Source organism: Magnolia sinica, chromosome 2 (genome assembly GCF_029962835.1).
Source record: "Magnolia sinica isolate HGM2019 chromosome 2, MsV1, whole genome shotgun sequence".
NCBI classification, from domain to species: Eukaryota; Viridiplantae; Streptophyta; class Magnoliopsida; order Magnoliales; family Magnoliaceae; genus Magnolia; species Magnolia sinica.
In genome coordinates, this window is record NC_080574.1 from 87,283,948 (window position 1) to 87,310,815 (window position 26,868).

General features: G+C 39.1%; 1 protein-coding gene and 1 long non-coding RNA gene across 2 annotated transcripts; both read left to right on the plus strand.

The window, feature by feature from the left end:
• The first annotated feature begins 9,826 nt into the window (after window positions 1-9,826).
• LOC131237250 (uncharacterized) lies at window positions 9,827-11,488 on the plus strand. The gene is made up of 3 exons (XR_009167142.1): window positions 9,827-10,234; window positions 10,433-10,940; window positions 11,244-11,488. It is a non-coding gene; the product is annotated as an uncharacterized LOC131237250 (long non-coding RNA).
• Window positions 11,489-16,733: 5,245 nt separating this feature from the next.
• On the plus strand, window positions 16,734-17,510 carry LOC131226240 (uncharacterized). The gene is made up of 4 exons (XM_058222023.1): window positions 16,734-16,756; window positions 16,842-16,997; window positions 17,127-17,145; window positions 17,235-17,510. Exons 1-4 carry the CDS (start codon window positions 16,734-16,736, stop codon window positions 17,508-17,510), a joined length of 474 nt encoding a protein of 157 aa, XP_058078006.1.
• The last annotated feature ends 9,358 nt before the right edge of the window (window positions 17,511-26,868 follow it).

Sequence of the window (26,868 nt, forward strand, 5' to 3'; positions counted from 1 at the left end):
CCCACCCGACCAAATTTAACACGTTTTTTATGAAGTCATTGCCTCCAACATGCTGATCTGATCTTGATGGAATTAATAGGAATCAAACACCATCAAATGAGCTACGGAATAGACACCTTGGATGAGTGACTGATGATCGGGTTGGGCTCAATGACTGGTGCAGCTTGGCGAGGAAGAAGATGTAAGCGTTAATGGCAGATTGCAGACGGGGGTTTATTTCTTTGAACTGATTGCTGTTTGTGGTGTGTATGAGCTAAGAGGAGCTTGGAGACATAGATTTTTGAAGCTTCAGGGAGGTTTGGTGGGTGGTTTTGAAGGAGGAAGGAAACGGCTATTTTTGAGTTAAGGCAAGGGAGTGGGAGAGAGACATGTTGCAACTCCCATCTCTTGGACTTAAATCGTGCCCTGAACTCCCTCAAGACCGTCGAATGAGGCTGGAAGGCCGAGATTAAATCCCGCTATCCGATTTTTCTGGAAAATAGTTGGCGGAAAGGAGGTTTTTGGCGTCAATTTTCCACAGAAAACCCCAGCCCACGTGAGCAACAACGAATGGCTGGGATCTATCTGGTAACGGAGGGCTAAGATGGCACAGGAACAGCTCATGCGGATCGCTGAGCTGGCTGGGAGAGCAGTTTCCTCTTTTGGAAATGGTGTGTTGGTAGGACTGGATTGCAGCTAGGATCATGTGTCCGCACATGCATGGAAATTAGTTTTAACGGTTGCTTTTTTGGTTAGGGCTGAAGGATGCATGCGATGGATGGTTCAGATCATCCATAGCAATGATCATGGTGGGCCACAGGTCAAAGAAAACGGACGTTCATCCGCTGTTGGAAGTGAAGAGAGAGAGAGAGAGAGAGAGAGAGAGAGAGAGAGAGAGATTCTCTCCATTTTGAGAAAACGCGGGTCAGCGCTGGCTAACCGGGTTGGCATGCTCGGTGCACAGCGGTTGCATCCCATGTGGTACACATGCCACACCAATATGGGGTCTACTGTGATGGTTGTGAGAATCCACCCCCTCCATTCCACTTTGGAGGCTCTACCAAAGGATTTTGGGCTAATGATCAGGCTAATCTAAGGTATAGGTGGGGCCCAAAACTCGATTCGTAGTCATAGGATGGTTTCTCGTTGATCTGTTGGTTGGATTAGTCCGAGTTCGAACATAAGTGGTTAAAAGGGTTTAAGGGTCCATTTAAGGCTTTCATTGGGCATTGTTAACTAATACCAATGTTAATATGGATTTTCTTGTAATTAAAATAATTAAAAACTCATACACATATATAATACAATTTCTAATATTAACATGCTACTATTTACATTCTATTAATCATGTATTTATTAATACATAATTCCCCAACATATAATATCTTATTACACATGTGTATGGATTGAAAATTGTACAATATCTCTTTTAAAATCTCATTGTTAAATAATATAACATCTTATTAAAATATCTCATAATTTTTGTATAAAATATTTAATACCATGTTGATATTTATAATTCAATTATACATCGTAAAATTATTATCCATCATGCTTAGTTAATATAATATTATTTTCATAATACTTTATGTACATTAAATATATAGGTGCAGACTGTTTTTCAACGGTCAGATTTAAACTAGGATGAACGTAAGTCCTTACTTAGGTTTGGCTTGTATTTATGCTAAGCTTGGTTATATGGTAACACCCGATTACAGGAAAGTACGGGGTGTTACAATCTACTCCCCTTAAAGAGAACCCCGAAATTCAGTGCTTCTATTATTATTAGGGACGATGATAATATCCATTATTTTCCTATACATACAAACGTATGCCACTAGGCACCCAAAACTGCAGTCGTTACAATCTACCCCCCTTTAAAAAAAATCTCGACCCTGAGATTTGGTAACACGTAGTTCGATTATTTGCATTATGAGCAATTTAGTTATCCTAAACATTTACTCTATTTCGCATATGTATATGTGTGAAATCATGTTTTATATATTCTCAACAAGCCACATCGAAAGTTTTCACGACCCTTATGCCTATAATCCAGCCAGTAGATTGACTGGTGTGTTTAGGTTCTACTAAAGGTCGTAAATCATTTATGTATTAACTAGAGCTAGGGAATTATTCTAATGCTCGTCAACAATGAGATTACTAAGATTATAAGTTCATTTTGGTGGCCAATATCCATATCTTACCTTTCCTTTTATTCTCGTTTACCTCTATTAATAGTTCCCCACAACCTAAAGTACAATATGATTTTCTAGTGTTCGAGTTGTCATGAACAAATGGTTGTAGTGGGTTTGAGTTTGATACAACGATCCTTTGCCTACATAGAACAAAGGATTACTAGTATCAATTCGTAATCCTACGAAATCTCAATCCTTTGCTTGATCAGGGCATTGAGATCATTGAGACTTATTAGGACTTAGAATTTAGGTCAAACCGCGTACTCATTGCATAAACATGATTCCATCAATACGTGACCTCGATTATTTTAAGCTCATGGGAAACATCATTTGACCATTTTTTTTTCATAACGAACAAGACTATGTGGCCCATTACGCTTCTAATGCGCACTCTGATTGTCTAAACACAAGATCTTAAGACCAAGGTTTCTACATGAAATCTAAGTTTGAATTTTTATTTATTTATTTATTTATTATTTTTTAAGTTCACCTAGAATTCCAAACCTAGTCCCAATATGCTTAGCCTATGGTTGAAAATTTACTTGAGATTCTATAAGTTCACCCCTAACTAATCTTTACAAGCTTATTGGAAATGTTATATCTAAGTAAGAAGATGTATTAGGGAATTTAAACTACATTCATAGTAAGATTTCTTAAGTTCAGGGAGTGCCTATACTCAATCCTATGTACGATCTAGGGGATAAAGAATTTCTTATGAAGTCTGAGTTCGTTCGATAGACTGGTTATCATGATAACGTTGTTTCTAACTAAGAGATCCCGAAAAGGTTCAATTTCTAGATACCTAAGGATTGTTCATTGAGAGTCAAGCTTAAGGAACATTCTAATTCAACCTTAGACACATCATAGTGGGTACTTGTCCTCCCACAACACACGAGTTTAATTCCTAAATGATAATTCTAATAGCTTTCAAGGGAACTAAGGTTTATGTTCCTAAGTTCAAATGATTGAACTTAAAATTGTTCTAAATTCATTTCTAAATTCTTTGGTCATCCAAACAAGTTTCTAGGGGCCTAAAATTCTGAGTCCCTATATCCTCAATTTCTCCTAACTGCAGGAGACATCACGTAAGTTCAAATGGTTATTCTAATCATTTCTAAGGGATTTTTACATAAGTTTAAAGTCCAGTCGTCTAACTTAAAACTCTCAAGGGAGTCTAGAGTTTGAGATTTCTATGTTTCCAATTTTCTCTTATTTTAAGGGAATCCTACATATTTTCAAATGACTAATCTAATAATTCTTAAGGGAACCTAAAGTTTTCATTTCTAAGTTTGAATGACTAAACCTAAAATTTTTAAGGGAATCTAAGTTTAGGTCTCTACATTCCCAATCATCCTTCTAAGACTAAGAGAAATTTTCCTAAGTTTAAATTTCTAGTTTCAATTATTCTAACATGAGACATTTAAAGTTTGTATAAGTACATTCCCAAGGCCAAGTTTGTCTAAACTATGCTCTGATACCAACTTGTAACACCCCGAATTTTCAGGACTATAGTATATGACCCGTGTCCCAAAAACCCGAGTGTTAGCTTTAAAGGATGGTCAAATTCGAGTGTACAGTTTTTTCCTTCGTCAGAGTAAGCAAATGAGCATAGTTCGGACAAATTGATATAAAGGAAAATTTTATTATCATTCAAATTTACAAGAAGCTGCCCATAATAACTTATACAAACCAATGTCTCTGAATTTAACAAGAACAAGATTTACAAGAATTTAATACAGGAAGAATAGCGAAAAGCATATAAATATAAGCTGCAAGATCACGCAGCTCCTCCAGGTAAATACAGCCATGCATCCCTGGCGATCGTACCTTGCTCCTCATTAAGTCTGAACATACATATCACTAAAGGCACCTGTACTACCTGTACAGTTGTATATTGGATGGATGAGTGGCCAACTCAGCGTGAATTCTCCTCAAGATTACACACCGCCGCATTAGGTAAGAAATAGTATAAAACATCCAGACAACCAAAACAAAGTAAATACAGTTTTATTAGATACATGAATGCATGAATGCAATCATTGACCCGGGTAAAATATCCAGACAGTCTGCGCCCGGGGAAAAACATCCAGACAGGCAATGGGGTTGTCCCCCAAAGATGTGATTGGTCATCAGTGCAACACTCGGCATAATCGCATGGGCATGAGTGAATCCAAGTCATCATCATAAATCGATCGGTTGGTCATTAGCGCAACACGCGGCGTAATCATATGGGCATAATGATCCAAGCCGTCGTAGTATGCTATGTGTGCATGATTGTCAACCCATTATTAGTCCAATTGCAATTACCCATTTTAAAATAAGCTCACGGTCACTACGGGGAGCGTAGGGCCGAGCGTAGGCCGACGGCTCGAGCATAGTATCCCATGACTACCATCCCCGGTCCATGAGGCTACCATCTTGGGATGTTTAATGGAAACCTGTCGACTAGTGGTCAATCATATCACAGTATATGAGGCTTACCATCGCATGGTTGCACATTATAAAACATCGAACCCATATAGGGAAAATACCAGAACAAAGCCACATAGGGCAATATCAAACAAGCCACATAGGGCGATATCAAACAAGCCACATAGGGCAATTTTCAAAATAGGACTCATAGGGTGAGTATCAAAACCATGCGATAAAAGACCATCCTTGAAAACCATTAGACACAGCAACCCTGAATGGTAGGCCCACATCAATGATCCATTTAGACCACCACTCAATAACCACTAAGTCGAAGGTTCATTTTAATCACAACCAGTTGAGCTACATCCCATGTATGGGTGTACATTTATAGGTGGGGGTTTCCCACTAATGTACCAGTTTAAAGTCCATAAGCAATAAAGAAATAATCCACAAGCATGAACAATATACATGATGAACATTAGCAGGCAATATAGCAATTCAATTTCCACCAGCTAATACATATGATTATAAGAGAGAGATATCAATTATAAATTTTAATAAAAACTATAACTTAAGCTAATGAGAAGATGGAAAGCTCAAGGGGATGAATCATCACCTTATACTTTGAATCGCCTACCAGTGTCGCTAAGTGCTTGGGCCCTTAGAATTGAATTCTACCACAGATCATGAGCTTATATCATTAGATCCAAGTTCCACGCACTACCTAGGTTTAAAATCATATCCTAGGGTTTGAGTTATCTATCTTAGGGTTTTAATATGGAATTAAGGTTTTCATCCTAGAGTTTAGTTAAATACTTAGATCCTAAGACTCGAATCCTGAATTTTTATTAATATTATTATTATTATTATTATTGTACAGTGGCCAATTAATGTTCATAATAGGAGTATAAATCCATCCATATTAGTAATGATGGTTCATAAGTTGATATTTAGACCTACCAACAATATCTGATATTCCTATAATGACTAATAGTCGATTGGCTAATACAAGTAATAACAGTAATATGATAAGGACTAATACTATCAATCATGTTAACAAGGATTATACTAACTGTATAAGGAAAGTGACAATAATTTCTAATGAATATAGCAATAGTTATCTTTAATCAATCTAGCTGTGATAAAAATCCTATGGTCTAACATTATTGAAAATAAAATACTTCTATTTGGTAATTACAACTTTGTTCATAATAACTGGTTTCAACATAAAAACCTACTAATGACAACATAATATTAATAATGATATTGGTTAATATCGAGCATCCATGATAACTAATATTAACAAAATTATCCCACCAATGGTTAACCATAACTAGCTGGGCTTTTAGGGATCCCATGAATACGATCATTTGGGCTTGCATTGGGGTGACCAGGCCCACCAGATTTCATCCAACGAGTGGCCCAGATTGGGCCTAAATTTTATGACCATGGATGGCCCAAAAATGGGGCTGAACTGGGCCTGTTTTGGCCCAAATATTGGGTCTGATCATAAGCCAAGTGGGGCTGGCCAACCTGAACTTCAAATGTGGCCCACTGCATATGTGGTGAGGCCCATGTGTATTTTGATCTTAGGTGCGGCCCATAGAAGCTTTTAAATCCTGGAGTTAGGCTCGATTCAGCCCACTTCATGTAACAATCTAAAGGTTGTTTTCACGGCCCAGCTAAAGGTCTGGTTTTCACCTCCCACATACGGCCTTCCAAGAGCCTGTTTTCAGCTAGGATTAGGACCCATTTGCTGGGACTTTTGCAGCCCAAAACGGAACTGGTGAAAGCCTATTCCTCGACCCAGTGGATGTTCATTTCCAGCCCTGGTAACTACCCATATTTCAGCCATTACATGGCCTAGTTCTGGCCTGTGTTTTAACCATCACATGGCCTGATTCAAAGAGCCAAATGGCTATAAACCAAACGGATTGATGGAGCTGGGTTGCTGGTGTTACCTGGGCTCCCCAACTCGACCGATTTTTGAGCTAACTCAAGCTGCTGATGCGGTGCGGCACCAACCCGAACCCAACATCGTCCCTCTTTCTTTCTCCTTCCATTTACTTTCTTTCTTTCTTTCTTTCTTCCTCCACTACTACCTAGGGCTCTTTGAATAGCAGGGATTCAAAATCGACTCAGCTTAAGCCGAGTCAGACTCAAGACAGACCCACCTGACCAGATTTAACACGTTTTTAATGAAGTCATTGCCTCTAACATGCTGATCTGATCTTGATGGAATTAATAGGAATCAAACACCATCAAATGAGCTATGGAATAGATGCCTTGGATGAGTGACTGATGGTCGGGTTGGGCTCAACGACTGGTGCAGCTTGGGGAGGAAGAAGATGTAAGCGTTAATGGCAGATTGCAGATGGGGGTTTATTTCTTCGAACTGATTGCTGTAGGTGGTGTGTATGAGCTAAGAGGAGCTTGGAGACATAGATTTTTGAAGCTTCAGTGAGGTTTGGTGGGTGGTTTTGAAGGAGGAAGGAAACAACTATTTTTGAGTTGAGGCAAGGGAGTGAGAGAGAGACCCGTTGCAACTCCCATCTCTTGGACTTAAATCATGCCCTGAACTCCCTCAAGACCGTTGAATGAGGCTGGAAGGTCAGGATTAAATCCCGCTATCCAGTTTTTCTGGAAAATAGTTGACGAAAGGAGGTTTTTGGCGTCGGTTTTCCACAGAAAGCCCTAGCCCATGTGAGCAACAACAGATGGCTGGGATCCGTTTGGTAACGCAGGGCTGAGATGGCACAAGAGCAGCTCACGTGGATCGCTGACTTGGCTAGGAGAGCAGTTTCCTCTTTTGCAAATGGTGTGTTTGTAGGACTGGATTGTAGCTTGGATCGTGTGTTCGCACATGCATGGAAATTAGTTTTGACGGTTGCTTTTTGGTCAGGGCTGAAGGATACACGTGATGGACGGTTCAGATCATCCATGGCAATGATTATGGTGGGCCACAGGTCAAAGAAAACGGACGCTCGTCCGCTATTGGAAGTGAAGAGAGAGAGAGAGAGAGAGAGAGAGAGATTCTCTCTGTTTTGAGAAAACGCGGGGCAGCACTGGCTGACCGGGTTGGCATGCTCGGTGCGCGGTGGTTACATCCCACGTGGTACACATGACATTCCAGTATGGGGTCTACTGTGATGGTTGTGAGAATCCACCCCGTCCATTCCACTTTGGAGGCTCTACTAAAAGATTTTGGGCCAATGATCAGGCTGATCTAAGGTATAGGTGGGGCTCATAACTCGATTCGTAGTCGTAGGTTGGTTTCTCGCTGATCTATTGGTCGGATTAGTCTAAGTTCGAACATAAGCAGTTAAAAGTAAAGGGTCCATTTAAGGCTTTCATCAGGCATTGTTAACTAATACCAATGTTAATATGGATTTTCTTGTAATTAAAATAATTAAAAACTCGTACACACACACACACACACACACACACACATATATATATATACAATTTCTAATATTAACATGCTATTAATCATGTATTTATTAATATATATTTCCCCAACATACAATATCTTATTACACATATGTATGGATTGAAAATTGTACAATATCTCTTTTAAAATCTCATTGTTGAATAATATACCATCTTATTAAAATATCTCATAATTTTTGTATAAAATATTTAATACCACGTTGATATTTATAATTCAATTATACATCGTAAAATTATTATCCATCATGCTTAGTTAATATAATATTATTTTCATAATACTTTATGTACATTAAATATATAGGTGCAGACTATTTTTCAACGGTCAGATTTAAACTAGGATGAACGTAAGTGCTTACTTAGGTCTGGCTTGTATTTATGCTAAGCTTGGTTATACGGTAACACCCAAGTACTGGAAAGTACGGGGTGTTATAGCACTACACCACCGAAGGGAATGCGTATGGTGAGACTCGACTCATCTTGGTACTGGTACTTTGCTAATTCAATGTGGGTGCCGCTTACGTGTTTGTGTATTGCCAATATGACGTGTGAGATCCAAACCATCTGCTGGGTGGTTTCTGCCGTGTAGATTCACTTGCTTGGTAATCAGGATGTGATCATCAAGTGGGCCATGATGTATAAATCAAACAAATGGGGAAAAAAAAAGAAGAAGCTTGACTGAGTTAATTTTAGCTGTCCATTTGTTTTTCACACTTCGGTCCATTTGACGAGTGGACCTGCCTCATTCGGGGGTCAGGGGATCTTCAGGGTGGGGCGAACCTGTTGGACAGCTCTGATAGGGCTGGGCTATTTATGCATCTGGAATTAGGAAACCTCATGAAAATGCATATGTCATTTCAGTTTGGAGGATTCCCAGGGATATATATGCTATAGTTTCCTCGAACCTTCATCCTGATTTACAGGTGGGGCCCATGGTTTGACTGTCCAGATTGATGACCAGATGGACCCACCATGAATTTGTGATGCAAACTCTCCTAGGTTTTCCATGGAATGTGGACTGTTGCTTCATGTCTTCCTTAACTATTTGTTGGCAGACCAAGGATCCAGATTAAGATTATCCCACTGAGGAAAATTCTTTTGAGTGGTCCATCTGATCAATGGTCTATATTGCTGAACCATGGGATCCGTCTGTGCAAAGTACTGAAGTTCATGATAGTAGATAAATCATTGGATTGATGATTATAGAAGGCCTGAGAATATGATTGTGCAATGTACATGGTGTTTGATTGTAATGTACACATGTTCTGAGGTTTGGATCATTGTAGAGGAAACTGCACCAAACAGAGAAATTTAAATGGAATAAGGAAAAACCAGTGTAGAAGATTGGCTGGTGTATAACTTCACTAAGGGTGCGTTTGGATGCAAAGTTGAATTGAATTGGAACTATTAGTCCAACATAGCAGAAATGGAAATTTCCTTTCGTGGCATTCATATTGAGGGTATGGGTTCAAATTACAAATACAGTCCTTAAAAGTTGAACTCAAAAGGGATCACATCTGCAATGTTTTCACTTCAGTTCGCTTGTGTGTCCAAACACGGCCTTTTAAGAAAGTTACTGTATTTGCTTGCTTGTGAATGATACAATTAATAAAATGGTGAGTGATATTTGGGGAAATCCGCATTTTGCTCACTTGCCTCTTCCAGACGGTCCCACATTAAGCACGTTTTCTGATGCCCAGATGGTACTTTCTCAAAATGTCATGCTTTTTGAGTTGCCGTTCGTGGGCTTGCTAATTATACTAAAATTTTATTGCAGGCAATATCCAAACTCGATCGATATTGAGGCAGAGGCACCGATGAGTTTCATGCGGTTGTGTTAGGAAAAAAAAAACCATTGCAGTATCGGGTGATATGATACATATCAGACAGTATTTTAGACCGTGGTCAATTTGCACCATGCTTACGAATGTGTCTTCTATGTGATTTAAACAATGACAGAGAGGCGAGAGGTCACAATGCAGTCAGGGGCAGGGCGCCTGCGAAGATCTTACCAATAGAGATACCAGCTGTCTTTGGATGAGCTGAATAAATTGACTGGTAATTTCGGTTCAAAGTCTTTGGTTGGAGAAGGGTCATATGGTCATGTTTTCCATGCCACTTTGAGCACTGGCAAAGCTGTGGCAATAAAGAAGTTGGACGCGAGTTCTTCACAACAGCCCGATTCCGATTTTGCAGCTCAGGTAGAGGAATTTTTTAGCAGGATGGGTTGTATTTGTTCATGTTTGGCTTTTGATTCTGGCCAACAACTCAAATAGTTGGCACTAATGCTTTAGTGATCTAGACAGTTCATCTGGTGGGCCCCTATATTTATGGGTCATACTGAAAGACCTCATATTGATGGTCAGAAGGTCAAGTGATCCAGATTGTTTATCTTGTAGGAACCACCAAGAATGAGTCCTACCTCGAAAGTCTCTCCCACAATCTATAGTCTCTTTTCCTCACTGACCATAAACTGTTGACTAAAAGTTCAATTTTCAGCCCATCATGTGTCATCTGCCTCGACGGCTTCTGCGAGGTAGTAGAAAGATGCTCAAATGCCTCATTGAGAGATGTACAATATGGATTATTCATAGCTTTCTCAATTTTTGTTTTTCCTAACTAGTTCTGTACAATTTTTATTTTTTTCAGCCTCAATTATTCATTTTTGTTTAGTTTGTATTACATGAATTTCTCAGTAGTTTCTTTTTAACATCGTAGACCTCGAAATTTCCTTTGCATTTTGCATTATTATTATTAGAGCTCCCATTTTAGTAGCAGAAAGTTTTAGATGCTATTTGCCACAGACCAGTCTTAAATGAGCAGCTAATCCGTCAAACAGAAGGTCAAGGGATTGATTGGCAGCATTTTGTATCAGGAAAAAGCAAAAAGCTTCTTGCCACGGGAAAGGTGGGAGGTGTGCAGGGCAAAGAAAGTGATTTTCTTATTAGGAAGGCCATTCATTTTCTTCCTTCTGAACTCAAAATTAATATTCTGCTTAGGTTTTGTGTAAGACAGAAAGCTATGTGGCTGTTACTTTTAAACTGAAGCTAATTCTACCCAACGTCATTCTCAAGATATCCAAACTCTCCCCATTTTCTTAAAATGCTCAGCATATGCATATCATATCTATTCTTCATTTCATCTAGGTGTTTTTTTTTTCTTTTTTAAATAAATATTCTCTCTCATGATGATTTCATTAACTGCAGTCAGGATCATTATTATCATCAACTTCGAAGTAACAGTTGAAAAGTGCGATCTTATTGGGGAACCAAAGCAGTATGGGGATGACACTACTTCCAGTGCTCCTACACAGGGAAGAGCTTCCATGCTTGCACAGTCATCATCCATGGATCAATCAGGGATAGCAGCTGGAAGTCCACGATCTTATGGTGGGTCACTTCCTGGTGGCACTGTCGCAGGACAGAATGTAATGAGTGCAACTCCTCTGCGGTCTAGACCAGACTCAGTTGCAAATCCTCAATCTTGTGGGGTTCATTTGTTAGACTAGGACATTAGAGTTGTACACGAGCAGAGTATACTCATTAACTCGCTCGACTCGACTCGGAAATACTTGACTTAGCTCGGCTCGAAATGAGTTAGAGCCAAGCACGAGCTGATTTTTGGTGCTCAAATTGAGTTCAAGCCGAGCACGAGCTTGACCCTGCTCGACTCGGCTCGACTCGAATAGTACTTGAAATCGACTCGACTCGGTACTCGACCAGGGGTATATATACCCTAAAACAGAAAGCCCTAAGGAGAGAACTTGACATGCACGAAAAGCCAGCAGTCTCTACAAACCCAAGGAGACAAGACAGGAGACAACCATTTCCCAGTCAACACCCTTTGAAGGCCATCCGTCCTTCCTTCCACAAAATTCCCTTATCCCATCCATCCCAAAACCCTTCTAAAACTCTTATTTCTTCCCAGAAGAAAATTCAAATCTATTGGATTCCACAAACGATCCAGAGCTTTAGAAAGACAAAACCTCTGAGATATATTTCTTTTCTCCAGCTTCCTCTTTTAAGGCCTTCCCTTTACTGATGCTTTCCATATATCATTGAAGTCTTGAATTTCGGTTTCATTTGGATTCCATCCCTCCATCAGAAATAACCACCCCAGATCGCGTTAAAGAAGAGTCTAGAGATCCGAAGATGGTTTGGCTTTTCTAGTTCTTAGGCTTCCAACGCTGCGATTTTCAAAGCTTTGTTTTTTTATTATTCTGTTTTGGGATGGATGGATCACTGGGTTTCAAAAACTCATACTCGAAACATGCTCGAAGACTTGAACTCGAACTCGACTCGAAAATTCTGTTTGAACTCGGGTCGATATTTGCTCGAACTCGATCGACCTCAGACGAGCCAAGCATGAGCTGGGCATCCGAGCTCGAAGGCCGAGCCGAGCCGAGTACGAGCTGGGTGTTTGGCAGTGCAAGCCGAGCATGAGCTGGGTAATACTTGGCTCGGCTCTACTCGTGTACAGCTCTACAAGACGTAATGCAACCAATGGTGCTAACCCATACATGAAAGCAGAACCTGATTCGACTTGAAACTTGATTGAGTCAACCTGACTTGGCAAGATTTGCAGATGAATCCTTTGAGACCGACTCATCCTCAAGTCAAGAAGACTCATAGAGTCGACTTTCTAACTCTTGATATTTGACTGTTTGCCTTTTAATATTTGTATGAAATTGAATGCTCAACATCTCCTTTTTCTTTTCTTTTCTTTTTATTTTATTTTATTTTATTTTACGCAGGATAATTATCATTTCAATATACTGATTGGTTTTCATTTCCCTTTCTTAGTCCTTTCATTTATGGTGTTCTCTCGTTTCGTGGGTTGTAGGTTAAGCAGTTTTGCTAGGCTTCAGAGGATTCAATGCTCATCGGGCCCATGACCAACCTTCTAACCAAACATGACCAAGTATGTTACAATCATTTAGTGTAGAACTTTTTGCTGATATTGTTAGCTGAACAAGAGAATAAATTAGGAATTTATTTCAATTCAATCTCCTTGTTTTTTTTTTTGGGGGGGGGGGGCTCGAACTTGAATTCTAAATAGGTGAACATTTGAATTACCCACCTAGAAATTTATTCACACTTTCAACACAATTTTATTTCAGCTATCTTCGAAGAAGAAAAAAAAAACCATGATTATTATATATCTTTATTGTTATTAATTTGGTCTTGAATGTCAACTACATATGGTAATGGAAGTTCTGATGAACTTACGAGATCCATTAAAATGAATTTGTGATAATGACTCTATTGCAATACTAATCCAATAAAGTGGAAATAACCAAATTGAACTTTCCTTGTTTTGCATTCATATTGAGTACCCAGACTCCAAATGGGGGGCCCAAATTGCAATTTCATTGCTTTGAAGTTGGATCTGAGAGGAAAGTAAATGTAGTTTGAGGGTTAACTTCCTCACAATGATGCTGGGGAAAGTCATTTTTTGATAATGATATTTAGAAATTCAATTCAATCATGATCCAAATGCAACCTTAACTGATATATGGGCATGGGTGTTGAATTTCAGACGATGAGAGCATGAAATTGTTGGAAAGTATATATGCAGTTTGAGAAGCTACAGACACATCCTATTTTTGGAGGATGGTATTGGATGTAACAAAATTTCATCAGTCAACTATTTTGATTTAGTAATCTCATTGATCACACACACACACACACACACACACACACACACACATAGAGGGAGGGGGGAGGGAGTCCATACGCTATTTAAGTATCTCTATTGACTATTAACATAAAAATTATATATCTTTTGTTTAGCTTACAAAAATGTTACCTTTTATGTTGAATGGCCCTCTAGTTACTTCTTCTTCTTCTTCTACTTCTTCCCTTTTTTTCTTTTTCTTTTTCTTTTCTTTTCTTTTATTTCTTTTATTGTTTTTTTAATTTTTTTATTCAGGTTCATGATTTTGAAAATAGTATGAAATGGTTAACCAATTTTTTGTCATTCAGACATCATCTGGGGCCCACAAAACTGTATGCATGGTTTTTTGGAGCACACTTCTACACTTTTGTGGAGCCACTCCAAATCAGTGGGTCCCCTAATAGAGGTTGCCTAAGCACAATAACTCTAACTAGGCACTTGTACAACCATTTGTGACAGCTATCACCACAAATTAGGCTTGAAAGATGCAACCATTCATGTTCTTTTTTCCCCTGTTTTTGAACAGACTCAGAGATGAGACCTGGTCGGTGTTATGATAAACAGAGGAGTGAATCTAGACCCAATAAGCAAGTGGTCAAAAGTAAGAATTGCCTTATGGTTAAAGGTAAGCAAGCTTATGTTTATGAAAAGATATCTACGGCTTGGTGCATGTTTGGATTTTTATTTTATTTTTTATTTTTAATTAGAAATGCTAGATTTATTTAAATTTTACACTTTAATTACTTTTCTGCTCTTGTAACCCAAAGCACTTTGGGGCCCACCATGATGTTCGTATAACATCCACTCTGTCTATCAGTTTTGTCAGATCATTTTTTGTTAGAGAAGAATTATGATTTGATTTTGAGGGATCATTGGGATTAATTACATGATATGGGTGTGTTCACTTCATACAGTAAATACTAATAACATTTTCTCTCCATACAGTAAATATGTAAAAAAAAAAAAAACCACATATAACATGGAAGTGACCATGTCCAAATACAAATATCCAACATAGTCCATGTCCAAAGCCCACTTTCCACCTATGCTGATGAAAACTTAATGTTTAACAATAACTATACCCATTCCCAAATAGAAACCTATTAGGTAAGCCCACAGCCACATTCAAAACCCATTTCAATTGGTAGGTTTTAAAATTTCTTTGCAGTCCTAATTTGAATATTGCCAAGGAGTGGAAGTTCTCAGTTTGACTGGATTTCCGTGGCTAACAAGATTCTGTTTGTCTTACAGTTTTGTGACAATCAAAGACTAAAATCCTATTGGTCCATGAAAGCAATCTTTGTTAAAATTTCTATGGAAAAATAGTGTAAAACAAGAAACTGAATGAATCCATGGCCAGTTGAGAAGGATAAATTTTATTTTATTTTATTTTATTTTTTTGTATTTTTGGTAACATGAGTAGCATGGATATATTATAATTGTTGGATACTGCACATGCTCTTGGTGGAGGCTCATACTGACTCTTCAGGTTCTGTATCTTTTTTATAAATGAAAAAAAAAAAAAAAAAACTAAATTACACTTCTTAATCAGGTTACTGGGTAACCTGAAAGATTATGCAGTAAGAGCTCTCGTTAATGCTGTTGATCATCTTGGCACTGTTGCTTACAAATTAAATGACTTGTTTGAGCAAGAAGTATCAGATGTCTCTACTGTGGGGTTAAAGATTTCATGTCTCAATCAGGTAGATCTTTATACACGTGTCTAGCTGGACTTTTATTATGTCATAAAAGGCCTTGCTCTGTTTGATCGAAGCTGATTGTTCTGACATTTTTATTTAGCAACTTTTACCAAGTATGGCTAAGAACTGTTATTAGCTTCAGTTCAAATTACAATTGGTAATGATAAACTGCATTATAACTCTTATTCTTTGATTTCCCAAGCTAGATTCTATCAACAAAAAGGTGCAGTTTAATCCACAGCCACAGACTAACTTCAGGAAAAAGCACATACAAGCAAAACTACGCCCTCATCCTTCAGGTATCTTGTTCATTTGTTGGAGGCAGATTCTTTTCATTTCAACTATGTTTATTTCCAATTTAGTTTATTCTTTAATGCACTTAATGATTTGTTATTGATGGCCTTGATACATGAAATCTAGAAACTCTTGTATCAAAAACCAAAAATGAAGCATACGTTTTCGCTGTTGGTGTTTATTGCAAATGATGTTATTATGTCATACTTTGTTTCTTTCTATACGTCTTACAGGGTGAGTTTCAGACTGAAAACTGATACAAATCTCTTTGAGATTGCAAAGTGCAAGACACGTGTCTGCAATTGAGGTATATAGAGTATAAATTTTTTGAATTTTACTCTTTTGTTTTATATAGGAATTTAAATTCACTTCTTCTCGTATCTAGTTCTTCTTTTATGGTTTCAGATCCTTCCACATGATTGTAGAGAATGGACAGTCATGATCTATCTCTGTTCATAGGGAAGTTTCTTCTCATCTAGTTTGTAATTGTATGATTCTTAATACCAAACCATATATTTTACCAATTCAAATTGCAAATTGTGCAATTTATGAAAAAAAAACTTTTAGGAGCTGCTTTTTCTTTTAGCAAAACTTGCAACATGCTTCTATTTGTAATATACATTGCTATCATGTGCTCTGCAAATTTTAAATGATTTTTCTTTCATAGTTAGATTTTAAAACTTTATTCATTTCACTACTGCTTTGCAAGATCATTTGAGTCCAACAAACTGGTTCTTACTGTTCAAGTTTCAACTTCTGCAGACAAATCAGTTAGATGTTCGACTGAAGGCAGTGCAGTTGCTTGGTGACCTGTTTGCTTTACCTGACTGCATTATTACAGAAACATTTAAGCTACTTATCTCATTTTTTATATTAAGTTCCCTTTTTCTTCAATGACATGCGAAGAGTTTCAAGCTGTTAGAATTCTTAATATGGCATCGTTCATTCAGAGGTGGCATTGATGTGGTCTCTATAACAGGGCGTAGTTTGGTTCATGGAATATATGGGCATGCATCAACATGGTTGCAAAATGGTAGTGGTTCATGCAAAATGGTAGTGAACTGATAGTTCTGAATTTTTACATAGCTGGGATTGCTTTGTCATAATTCATGACGTTGTTGGTTTTCATTTGTTTCAGGTCACGTGTCCTACATGCCTTTGCACCGGGATGGCAATGGCAAGCAAGAGTGATCCTCGAATTGACCCCTTCATTTAGTGGTGCATTGCATCATTGTGTCTCTTGTCATCAGCTGAAAAATGATAATGTCATGTTAGTTGCATCTTCAAGCTGGCTGTAAGCGTTCCTGTACATAACTTATGGCGTACCTGAAAGAGTCATGTCTTTGCATCTCTAGCATGCACTGATTAATGTTACTTAGATGTCCAAATATTATGCTTACAATGCTTAGAAGATTGCTGACAGAAACATCATACCTGCCCCGGTATGCATAAATCCTCTTGTATTATGAGAATAATACTTTTCGGCAAATGCGATTTCGTATTTTATCTAATGATCTTTCAACTACTACAGGTTGATGGCACAAGCTTGCATGAATCTCTTGTCTATTTGGCTACTGTTCTTGAGTACTTGGCTGCTGGGGTTTTGGAGCTGGTTGGGAATGCTGCTAGAGACAATAAGAAGTCCTGCATCATTCCAAGGCATCTTTTGGCTGTCAGAAATGATGAGGAGCTTGGGAAATTGCTAGCTGGTGTGACAATTTCAAGTGGTGGTGTTTTGCCAAACATAAACTCTGTTCTCTTGCCTAAAAAGTCTAAGGAAGCTTCAAAATCTCCAAAAAAGAATTGATTGGGTTGAGATGAATGCTTGAGCCCTACTTTGTAATTCTTGTTTAATGGATTTTTTGGGAATTTCTTCAAATTTGTAATTTTGGTTTTGGTGTTGAGATGGTCATTGCTGCTTTCTTTTCTTTTTCTATATTTTGTAAATAGAGTAATCTTCTCGTTGAGGTTTAGATGTATGTGCTTCAGCAACAGGATGCAATAGATGTTATCATTGGATCTCCATCAATGAAGTTTCTTTAGGTTTTAAAAATATATATATATATATATAAAAAAAAAAAAAGAAAGAAAAAAAGCAGGGTTTAAAATTGTTCCTACAATTTGACCGTTGTCAACGGAATGGTTTAAAACCATTCCTAAAGTAGCGTCCCTAAAATTTGAAATGACACCTAAAACGGTTTTAAACCGTTCCTATTTTTCTGCGATGCCTCATTTAGGAACGGTTTTAAACTGTTCCTAAATGACAATTTTGGTGTAGTGCGGCCAACGTAAAAGAAGCACCTGCTGATGAAAACTGGATAGTGGTTATGCAAGATGAACTTAATCAATTCGCAAGGAATGATATATGGTACTTAGTTCCTAGACCTAATGATAAACACATTATTGGAACTAAATGGATTTTTAAAAATAAGTCTGATGAACTTGGTAATATTATAAGAAACAAGGCTAGACTGGTTGTACAAGGGTACACTCAGATAGAAGGCATCAATTATGATGAAACTTTTGCCCAAGTAGCTCATCTTGAATCTATCAGACTCTTGTTACAAAAAATTCAAAATTTATTAAATGGATATTAAGAGTGCTTTCTTGAACGGTGATCTATATGAGGAAGTATATGTAGAACAGCCTATTAGTTTTGAAGACCCTAAACATACTGATTATGTTTATCGCTTAAAAAAGGCACCCTATGGATTACAACAAGCTCCCAGGGCATGGTACGAGAAATTGACTAAGTTTTTACTTGTAAGACCTGTATCCTAGTCCGTACCGTTCCGTCGAATCCCGCGATCCTTCCTGTCGAATTCTGGCAACCAACGACCGATAATCAATGTTTACGCATGACCCTAAGTCGTATCTTATAGAATTGAGTCAGCTTTATTCGAGACTTGTACCATTGCGACCGCACCGTCACCATGGTTCGAATGCCGCGACTTGCATACCGATCTGATACCCAGGTCAGAAGATAAGTGCTGGTGTTTATTTCAAAAAAATGCTGTGCGTTTGTAATCCCAAGAGAATCTCTATAACATGTCAAATCAATCCTATCAATCACCTCATGTCAAGTACAAGAGCACCCATGCTTTCTTTCTCTACAAGTTAAGCAACCACCAAAGTCAACCAATCCATCACCTCACCCATTACTCACATCCATCACCCATCTCTCATCACTTCTTTCTAAGCAACCAAAGAGAAGAAAAAAAGTGGACGTCCAAGCCATCCCAAGTGAGAGAAAAGTGATTTTTGGTGGCCCACTTTCCCATCCCTTTAACCTTCATCATAGCCATTCAAACCTTATCTCCCTCCATCAAAATGAAGCTCAAGGAGATCGGCTTTCCAACGGACTAAGAGGATCGACGGTGGGTGCTCATTAAGCTAGACTTTTCACATTTTGATGAAGGGCTAAGTGAGGCCTACTGATTGATGGTATGGATCTCATTTTGGACCCTAGGTGTGGCCGATGGCCCACCTTGATGCCCATGATCATTCCATGATGGGGCCATTCTCCATGGACCCCATCATGATGTTTATTTTCTTGCATAAATAGGGTCATCTAGACCTTTCATTTTGGGTGGAGAAAGGATCTCCACCGTTGATTTTCAATTTGATGGGCCCACGTGTAATGGGACCCACTTGATGTATGATCGATTTCAAGGGAGGACTCAGAGTGTCAGGGTCCCTCCATCACACGCATCCCACTCTATTTCTCTCTCTCTCTCTCTCCCTCTTTCTCTCTTTCTCTCTCCCTCTCTTTTTGTTTATTTATTTGTGTGTGATGATATCGCCGTGTGGCCCACTTGGATGGACCCCACCTTAATGTATGTTTTATCCATACCATGCATCCATTTGGTGGTCCATCGGAGCAAGGCCACCTTATGCATGTGTTATACCAAGACCGTCCAGCATCCAGGGACGCTGGACGTGGAAAGAAAACACCAATATTAGCTTTGATTTACAAGCTTTTGGGTGGACCACTTGGGTGGGCCCCACCATAGTGTATGTTTTTAATCCAAGCCGTCCATACCGTTCCCTAGCTCATTTTAGGTGTTGAGCCGAAAATAGGGCCAATCTAATTTTCTGGCAGGCTAAACTTTTGAAAACAATGATTTTCACCGTTTAAATGCACTTAAATTTTTCTACACTCCGAAAGATGCCCAATATTGGGCTTGATGGATTGCTTATGGAGTATAGAACCCATTGGGTGGGGCAGATGCTTCCGATGCCGACCCCGCACGTGAAAAACCTCAAAGATACAGATTTCAAAAAGAAAAAATTTAAATACATGCAGCAGACACTGCTGCTGTTAAAGATGCAGGCAGCGCCTGCTGCTGGCGGGCGGGCGTGTGGACGGCTAGGCAGGGACCCACGGTCCCAGCCGTGGCCCCACCATAATGTATATTTGTCATCCAACCCGTTCATTAGGTGGGCCCCCTCCAAATTTCAGCCACATCCAAGACTCAGGTGGCCCACTTCCTACGAAACAGTGGTGATTTTAAAGCCTGCCATTGAAACCCTTTTTGGGTCCACAGAAGTTTTGGATTAAGATGAAATTTGTTTTACTCTTCATCTAGGTCTGCGTGACCTTATGGACAGATGGGATGGCATATAAGCATTATGGTGGGCCCCACATGGGACCGACAGTGATGTATGTGTTCATTCTCACCGTCCACTGACAGTGGACGGTGAAACCAGTCCCCCACCCTTCTGTTTTATCCACACTGTCCAGGAGACGGTGTGTGTGCGCGCATGTGTGTGTATGTGTATGTGTGTGCGCGCATGTGTGTGTGTGTATGTATATATATATATCCATATATATATATACATATATATATATATAATTATATTATATATAATATTGTATATATATACTATATATAAATTATATATTATATTATATATGATATACATGATGGTGGGCCTTCATGTGGATCCCTCCCCCCCCCCCCATGATACTTGTGTTACATCCAAATTGTCCAACCATTTTGAAATCTCATTTTACAGACTTGAGACTAAAAATAAGACAAATCTATAGTCTAAGTGGACCCCACCTTGGTATATATATAAGGCCATAGGATTATGCCCATCTTGATGTATTATGGCCCGTTGTTGGGGCCCAATTGGTGTGGCCCATCTGATGAACATAAGGCCCATGTGATTAGGCCCATTCGATGTATTTGTGGCCATTGTTGAGGCCCACCTTGATATGAATATAAGGCCCATGTTATAAGGTCCATTTTGATGTATTCAAGGCCCATGGGTTATGGTTCATTGCAATGTATTCTAAGGCCCATTGATGTGGCCCACTTGATTATATAAGGCCCATATGATACGGCCCATTTGATGTATTTGAGGCCTATGGGTTGAGGCCCAATGAGATGTATATAGGTCCATTGCAATGTGTGATTTCCTATGGTTTGTGTAACGATGTTTTATAGCGGGCCATGCCTAAGGAACAATGTTGGTTTGACGTCCACATTGTAAGAATAATGTTGGTTAAATGTCCTCATTATGACTCTCCTTAGGGCTCATTGATTGGTCCATACTTGTTAATAATTCATCACTTTATAACATGCTTAGTATAGCTCCATGATTCATGACCATACACATCATATGTATGCTTGATATGAGGAATGTTTTATCATAGCATAAGCCATTGGGCTGAGACATTTACGGGACTCCTTATGAGATAGAGTGCCCCACATGATCGCGTGGTACACGCAAGATTGCTGCATGACTGATGGTGTGACTCATGTATTTTGCATTGTGTGTCGTGATCACTGTACGCCCTAGCGACATTAGGGCCGTGGCTCCATAGACACATCGTGGATGGCCGTACCGGATACCGAAAATGCTTGGTTCTAGCACTGTGGGTACTTAGGATGTCCTTGGGTGAAAGTTTCAAAACTTTTTTGGTACTAGGAGATGCTCCAACGTCTAGACCGAGTGGATACACGAGCGCCCGAGTGCCGAATACCAGTAGGCTGCGTCTCCCACTATGTCGTGGTCGGTTGGAAGGGGGTGTGGCCTTATCCGCTCAAGTGAGGGGGTTATAAGCTAGGCTGAGTTTAATCAACTCGCAAATGAGTCCGCCATCGACAAGCCGGGTAGGTATTGGCAGACTACTAGTCAGGCGGATAGTGTGGTCTTTTCCACTTGCTTGGCTGTGCAGCTAAGGAGGAGGCAGTCAATGTGAGTGTATTAGACCCCGGTTATATCCAAAGAGGAACTGTACTGATATGTGTACTTGATGAGTACTGGCATGCTTGTTTTGCATCTCGCATATGACATTTGGCTACATAGGCCTCGTATCGCATGACCTTGGTATGGCCGATAGCATTCATGCCTTGCATCACATAGCTTTGGTATAGTTGATAGCATTCATGGACTTACCACATATTTTCGCATTACTCTGATATTGTACACTTGGCACTTGCCTTACACACACTTTCACCACCCTCTAAGCTTTCTATAAGCTTATGCATGATAGATGCGTGCAGGTGGCGTTAGGTTGCAGCAGCGTTGGGCTTGGAGCGTGCAGCCGAGCTTCTGGAGTTTCTGTTACCTTCATTATATTGTATTTCCCTTTCATACGAATTGTACTTAAATTTTTTGATATAGTGGATATGTGGTGATGTTATTTTGTGACTTGGTTATGCTTGTGGTTATGCTCCATTAAAAAAGAATTCATACTGAAAATCCTCCTTGTAGGATCCCAGGATCGGAATCTGGCGTATGGGCGCTGGGAGCCGAGAATGGGGTACTACGGAAGCTGTCGGCACCGGATTCAACGATCAAAAATTTTGTGAGCCCATTTTTCGAGTTTGGGGAGTGACATTACTAAGTCATAACTTTATAATGGGGAGTGTTGATAAGACATGGATCTACCTATTCTAACATGACTGTTGAGTTTGCAGATTTAATGAAGTCCAAATTTATAATGAGTATAGTTGGAGAACTGAACTATTTCTTAGGTTTGCAAGTAAAACAACTTGACGATGGGTTCTTTATCTCTCAAACCAAATATGCTCTAAACTTGGTGAAAAATATTAGTTTTGAGAGGTAAAAATTTCGATTCTCCTATGAGTATGACACTTAAACTCTCTAAGGATTCAGCAGGTAAAAGTGTAAATCCTGAGTTGTATCGCAGCATGATAGATAGTTTATTATATTTAATTGCAAGCCGACTTAATATTGCATTCAGGGTAGGAATCTGTGCTAGATATCAATCCGACGCTAAAGAGTCCCACCTGATTGTTGTAAAGCGCATTTTGAGATATGTCGCAAGTTCGGCCAAACTCGGCCTTTGGTAACCTCATGATACTAATGTTCAATTAGCCAGTTATTCAGATGCTGATTGGGCTGGTAATATTGATGATCACATGTCTACCAGCGGTGGATGTTTTTATGTCGGGAACTGTCTACTTTCATGGCATACTAAGAAACAGAGTTTTGTATCACTTTCCACAGTTGAGGCTGAGTATATTGCAGCCGGTAATGAATGCACCCAGCTTGTGTGGATGAACAGGATGTTAAGTGATTACACATTTGCATAAGATTCTACAGTGTTGTATTACGACAATTCTAGCACAATTAACATTTATAGAAATCCAATTTAACATTCATGAACTAAGCATATTGACATTAGATATTATTATATTCGTGAATTAGTAGAAGATAAGATTATTTATTTGGATTATATTTAGACTGAAAATCAACTTGCAGACATTTTTACAAAACTGCTTGACAGAAACAGGTTTGCTAAATTAAAATTGGATATTGATATGTGCAATATGATCTGAATTGCTTTTATTTACTTATACTATCTTGCATGTTTTTATGTTTTTTTTTTTGCAATATAAAAAATATGGAAAATGTAAAATTTATGAGGTGCACAACTAGTTGTAATGACCCGAAAAATTTCATGCAATGACCCGAGTACTACCTCAAATTTCTTAGAAGTTTAATGTGGGTTAATTAGCGCTAAACTCGATTTCTTGTGAAATTAGCATCAATCACTTTAAATTTGATCTGCAGGACCTAAAACCTGTAGAATCGTTTGCGCTATGTTACCCTGAAATCTGGGATTCAACGCTATATCCAGTTACTCTTGGGAGTACTTGGAAACTTTGTATCGGACTTAGACCACGCGTCGAAAGTCCGATAGTGATGATCTTAGACATTTATGATCTCCTAGTTGGGCTTGACGATCACCTCAAAAATCAAGTCCAGATGATGTCCTGGGTCGATTTGCTTTAGTCCGGAGTAAAGAGTGTGAGAAAGCTGAGAAATTAAATATGATTTTATGAAATCTAAGTCGTGTCGCTTGCGCGCCGATTCTAAGCTTTTTGACAGTTGGATTCTGACCCAATTTCACCCTCGGATCAGGGAAGATGGCCCTGTCATGTCATAGTGCCGGTGGACCTGATCGAGTTTCGGTGACCGTTGAATTGAGATTGGTCCGCCACGGTTGATCTGTAAATCCGATCGGTACGAAAACTCAGTCTGACCTAGATCCATGGTCAGTGAGCTTAAGTCCGACCGCACATGAAAAAAGGACCACCAAAAGTGCTCCGTTGGATCGAAATAGACCCGATTTGGTTATAACCTAAGTATACCTTGGCCCTGGGGCTATTTTCATCAATGTTAGGCCTATATAAAGACCTTAAAACCCTCACTCTCTATTCCATACGAATTTTCTAACCCTAGCTAAGAGAGAAAGAGGAAAAGAGAGAGAAAGTGAGAGAGAAGTTGGTGAATCATCTTGAGATTCTTCCTTATTGCTTTGCATCCCTAAACCATCATTTCCGAATCATTATTCCGGTGATTCTAAGTTCATTCTTGGGTAAGTCAATCAAACCCTAACCTGTTTTGGAGCTTAGTGTAGTTTAAGAATTGATGTAGCTCATTTCTATTCATGTCTTAGGTTTTCTAGTCGCCGTTGACGACGACTTATCGTCTGAATCAGATCGGTGTGCTTTTTCTGGTTTAAGGTGTAGACTATATTCGTATAGGTTATGGTTTTCAAGGCTTTTAACATCGGTTAATGATTTATTATTGTCGTGGGTGTAATTTCACATGCCAAATGCGATGTTTATATTGTGTTCCTGATATATATGAGCTATATTGAGATTCGTGTATTCTATGTATATGTAGAAAGTATCGTATACGTATAAAATATGAACATGTGTTTGCCATGATTATTTGTCGTGTATCTGTGTTAGTTGTATGTGTGTCAACTCCTTCGCAAAAGGAATTGTCCAAATGTGTGTTATCACCAACACATGTCATGTATGCTGGAATATGTAGTCTAAGTGTTTGTAGAAATGTTTGAATGATCAAGTGTGTAATATATTATCCTATTCTCGGGCGTTGAGAAGAGATTCTCAACTCTCCTATTGCTATGTATGATTTCCTACAAGCAATTTACACTCTTTGTTGTTTAACTTCAAGTACTACTTATGTGTAAATCCATGTTAACTTGATATTCATCAAATGCTTCCATATTGTATGATTAGGATTGTTGTTCCATTACTGTTCTAAATTGTTAATATGAATATCTGTATAATTGAATGTGTTTGGGACTATGAAATAGTCCAGGGAATCGGATACAGACCTTGAGTTCGTGGCCGATGTTGTTTTCGCCACGTAGGACGTGTTTGACGAACCCGAGTCGTATTAGGGTTGTCGGCAGTGGTTTGGCCACACGGAGTGTTTGCACACTCTATGTCGTTCAACTCAACGTGCACTCGTCCTAGTCGAGCTTGTCAAGTAACTCGATTGTCCCGGTGGATGTATACCATGTATGGACACTATTGTTTGAATCTAGGGTACCAAACTTACCGATGTAATCCCATTAACCATTGTACCTCGATCCACTAAGACTCATGAGCCGGGCATGGTAGTATGGGACACCATGGTCGAGCTGTCGGCCTACGCTGGGGTGACGAGCCTCCCCGTAGTGACCAGTGAGCATACCAGACTCGTGAGCCGATTATGGTGGTATGGGACACTATATTCGTGCTTCCGGCCTACATTGATTGGTGACAAGCCCTTTGTAGTGACCTCGAGCATACCTTGATACTACATTGAGACGACGAGCCTTAGGGTAGTAACTAAGGTATGATAGGCATGCATTGATTGGTGACGAGCCCTTTGTAGCGACCTAGAACCATATGATCGTATGAGATTGTCTAGGACTGACGACCCTAGAATGGATCACTATATGGGAATTGATATGAGGAAGGTACCTTAGCTTCCTAATCCTGCTGTATGAAAAGGACTAATAACAACTTGGTAATCATGTTCATGCACCGCATTGCATGTGCGTTAGAGTCATTGGTACTGCGGAACGTTGTCATGCGTACGTAAGATGAAGACGCTGAGGGAGTGCAGGCGAGGGCATGCATCATTTCTACATACATCTTTGCATTAATAAGAGTAATTAGGATGTGTTTGATTGTATTTCCTTATCATTACTGCTTGATTGATTTGATATCATGTTAACTTTTACTGTATAGTTCCACTGAGTTGATCACTCACTCCCACATTCTGGGACGGTGTTTCAACACCAACCAGACTCTGTCTTAGATGCAGATGATGATGCGACCCCTGAGGCAGAATAGGAGTATGAGGATGATGAGGATGCGTTTTCTTTCATGCAGTTCTCAGGCGGGTTCATGTGAGCCGTGTCCTGATCTATGGGAATTCTGGGTTTTCTTTTTTAATGGATAAATTTCATTTTGATACTTATTTTTTGAAAGCAATACTTGTAATTATGACCTGGTAAAGTATACATATTACAGGGACTTGCACATGTACACATATATTTCTTTAAGTCTTCCGCTTGTGTCTTTCACTTATCCCTGGATTATGTTTACAGTTTGGCTTAATCTATTCCATGTTTTATGCACTCATACAGACAACATACATCTATCATTGCATATGTTGCATAAGTGATGTTTTGGAACTCGGGAGTTGAGCTATGCTCGACCCCCAAATTTCAGGGCGTTACACCAGTCGAGTACACACTCGATCAGTTGTGGCACGACTAGTCGAGTATGTACTCGACCAGTCAAGTTGCTCAGGTTTGGGACTTTTTATTGTGCAAAAAACACTTTTTTCTTCATTTTTTCATCTTCCCCGACCAA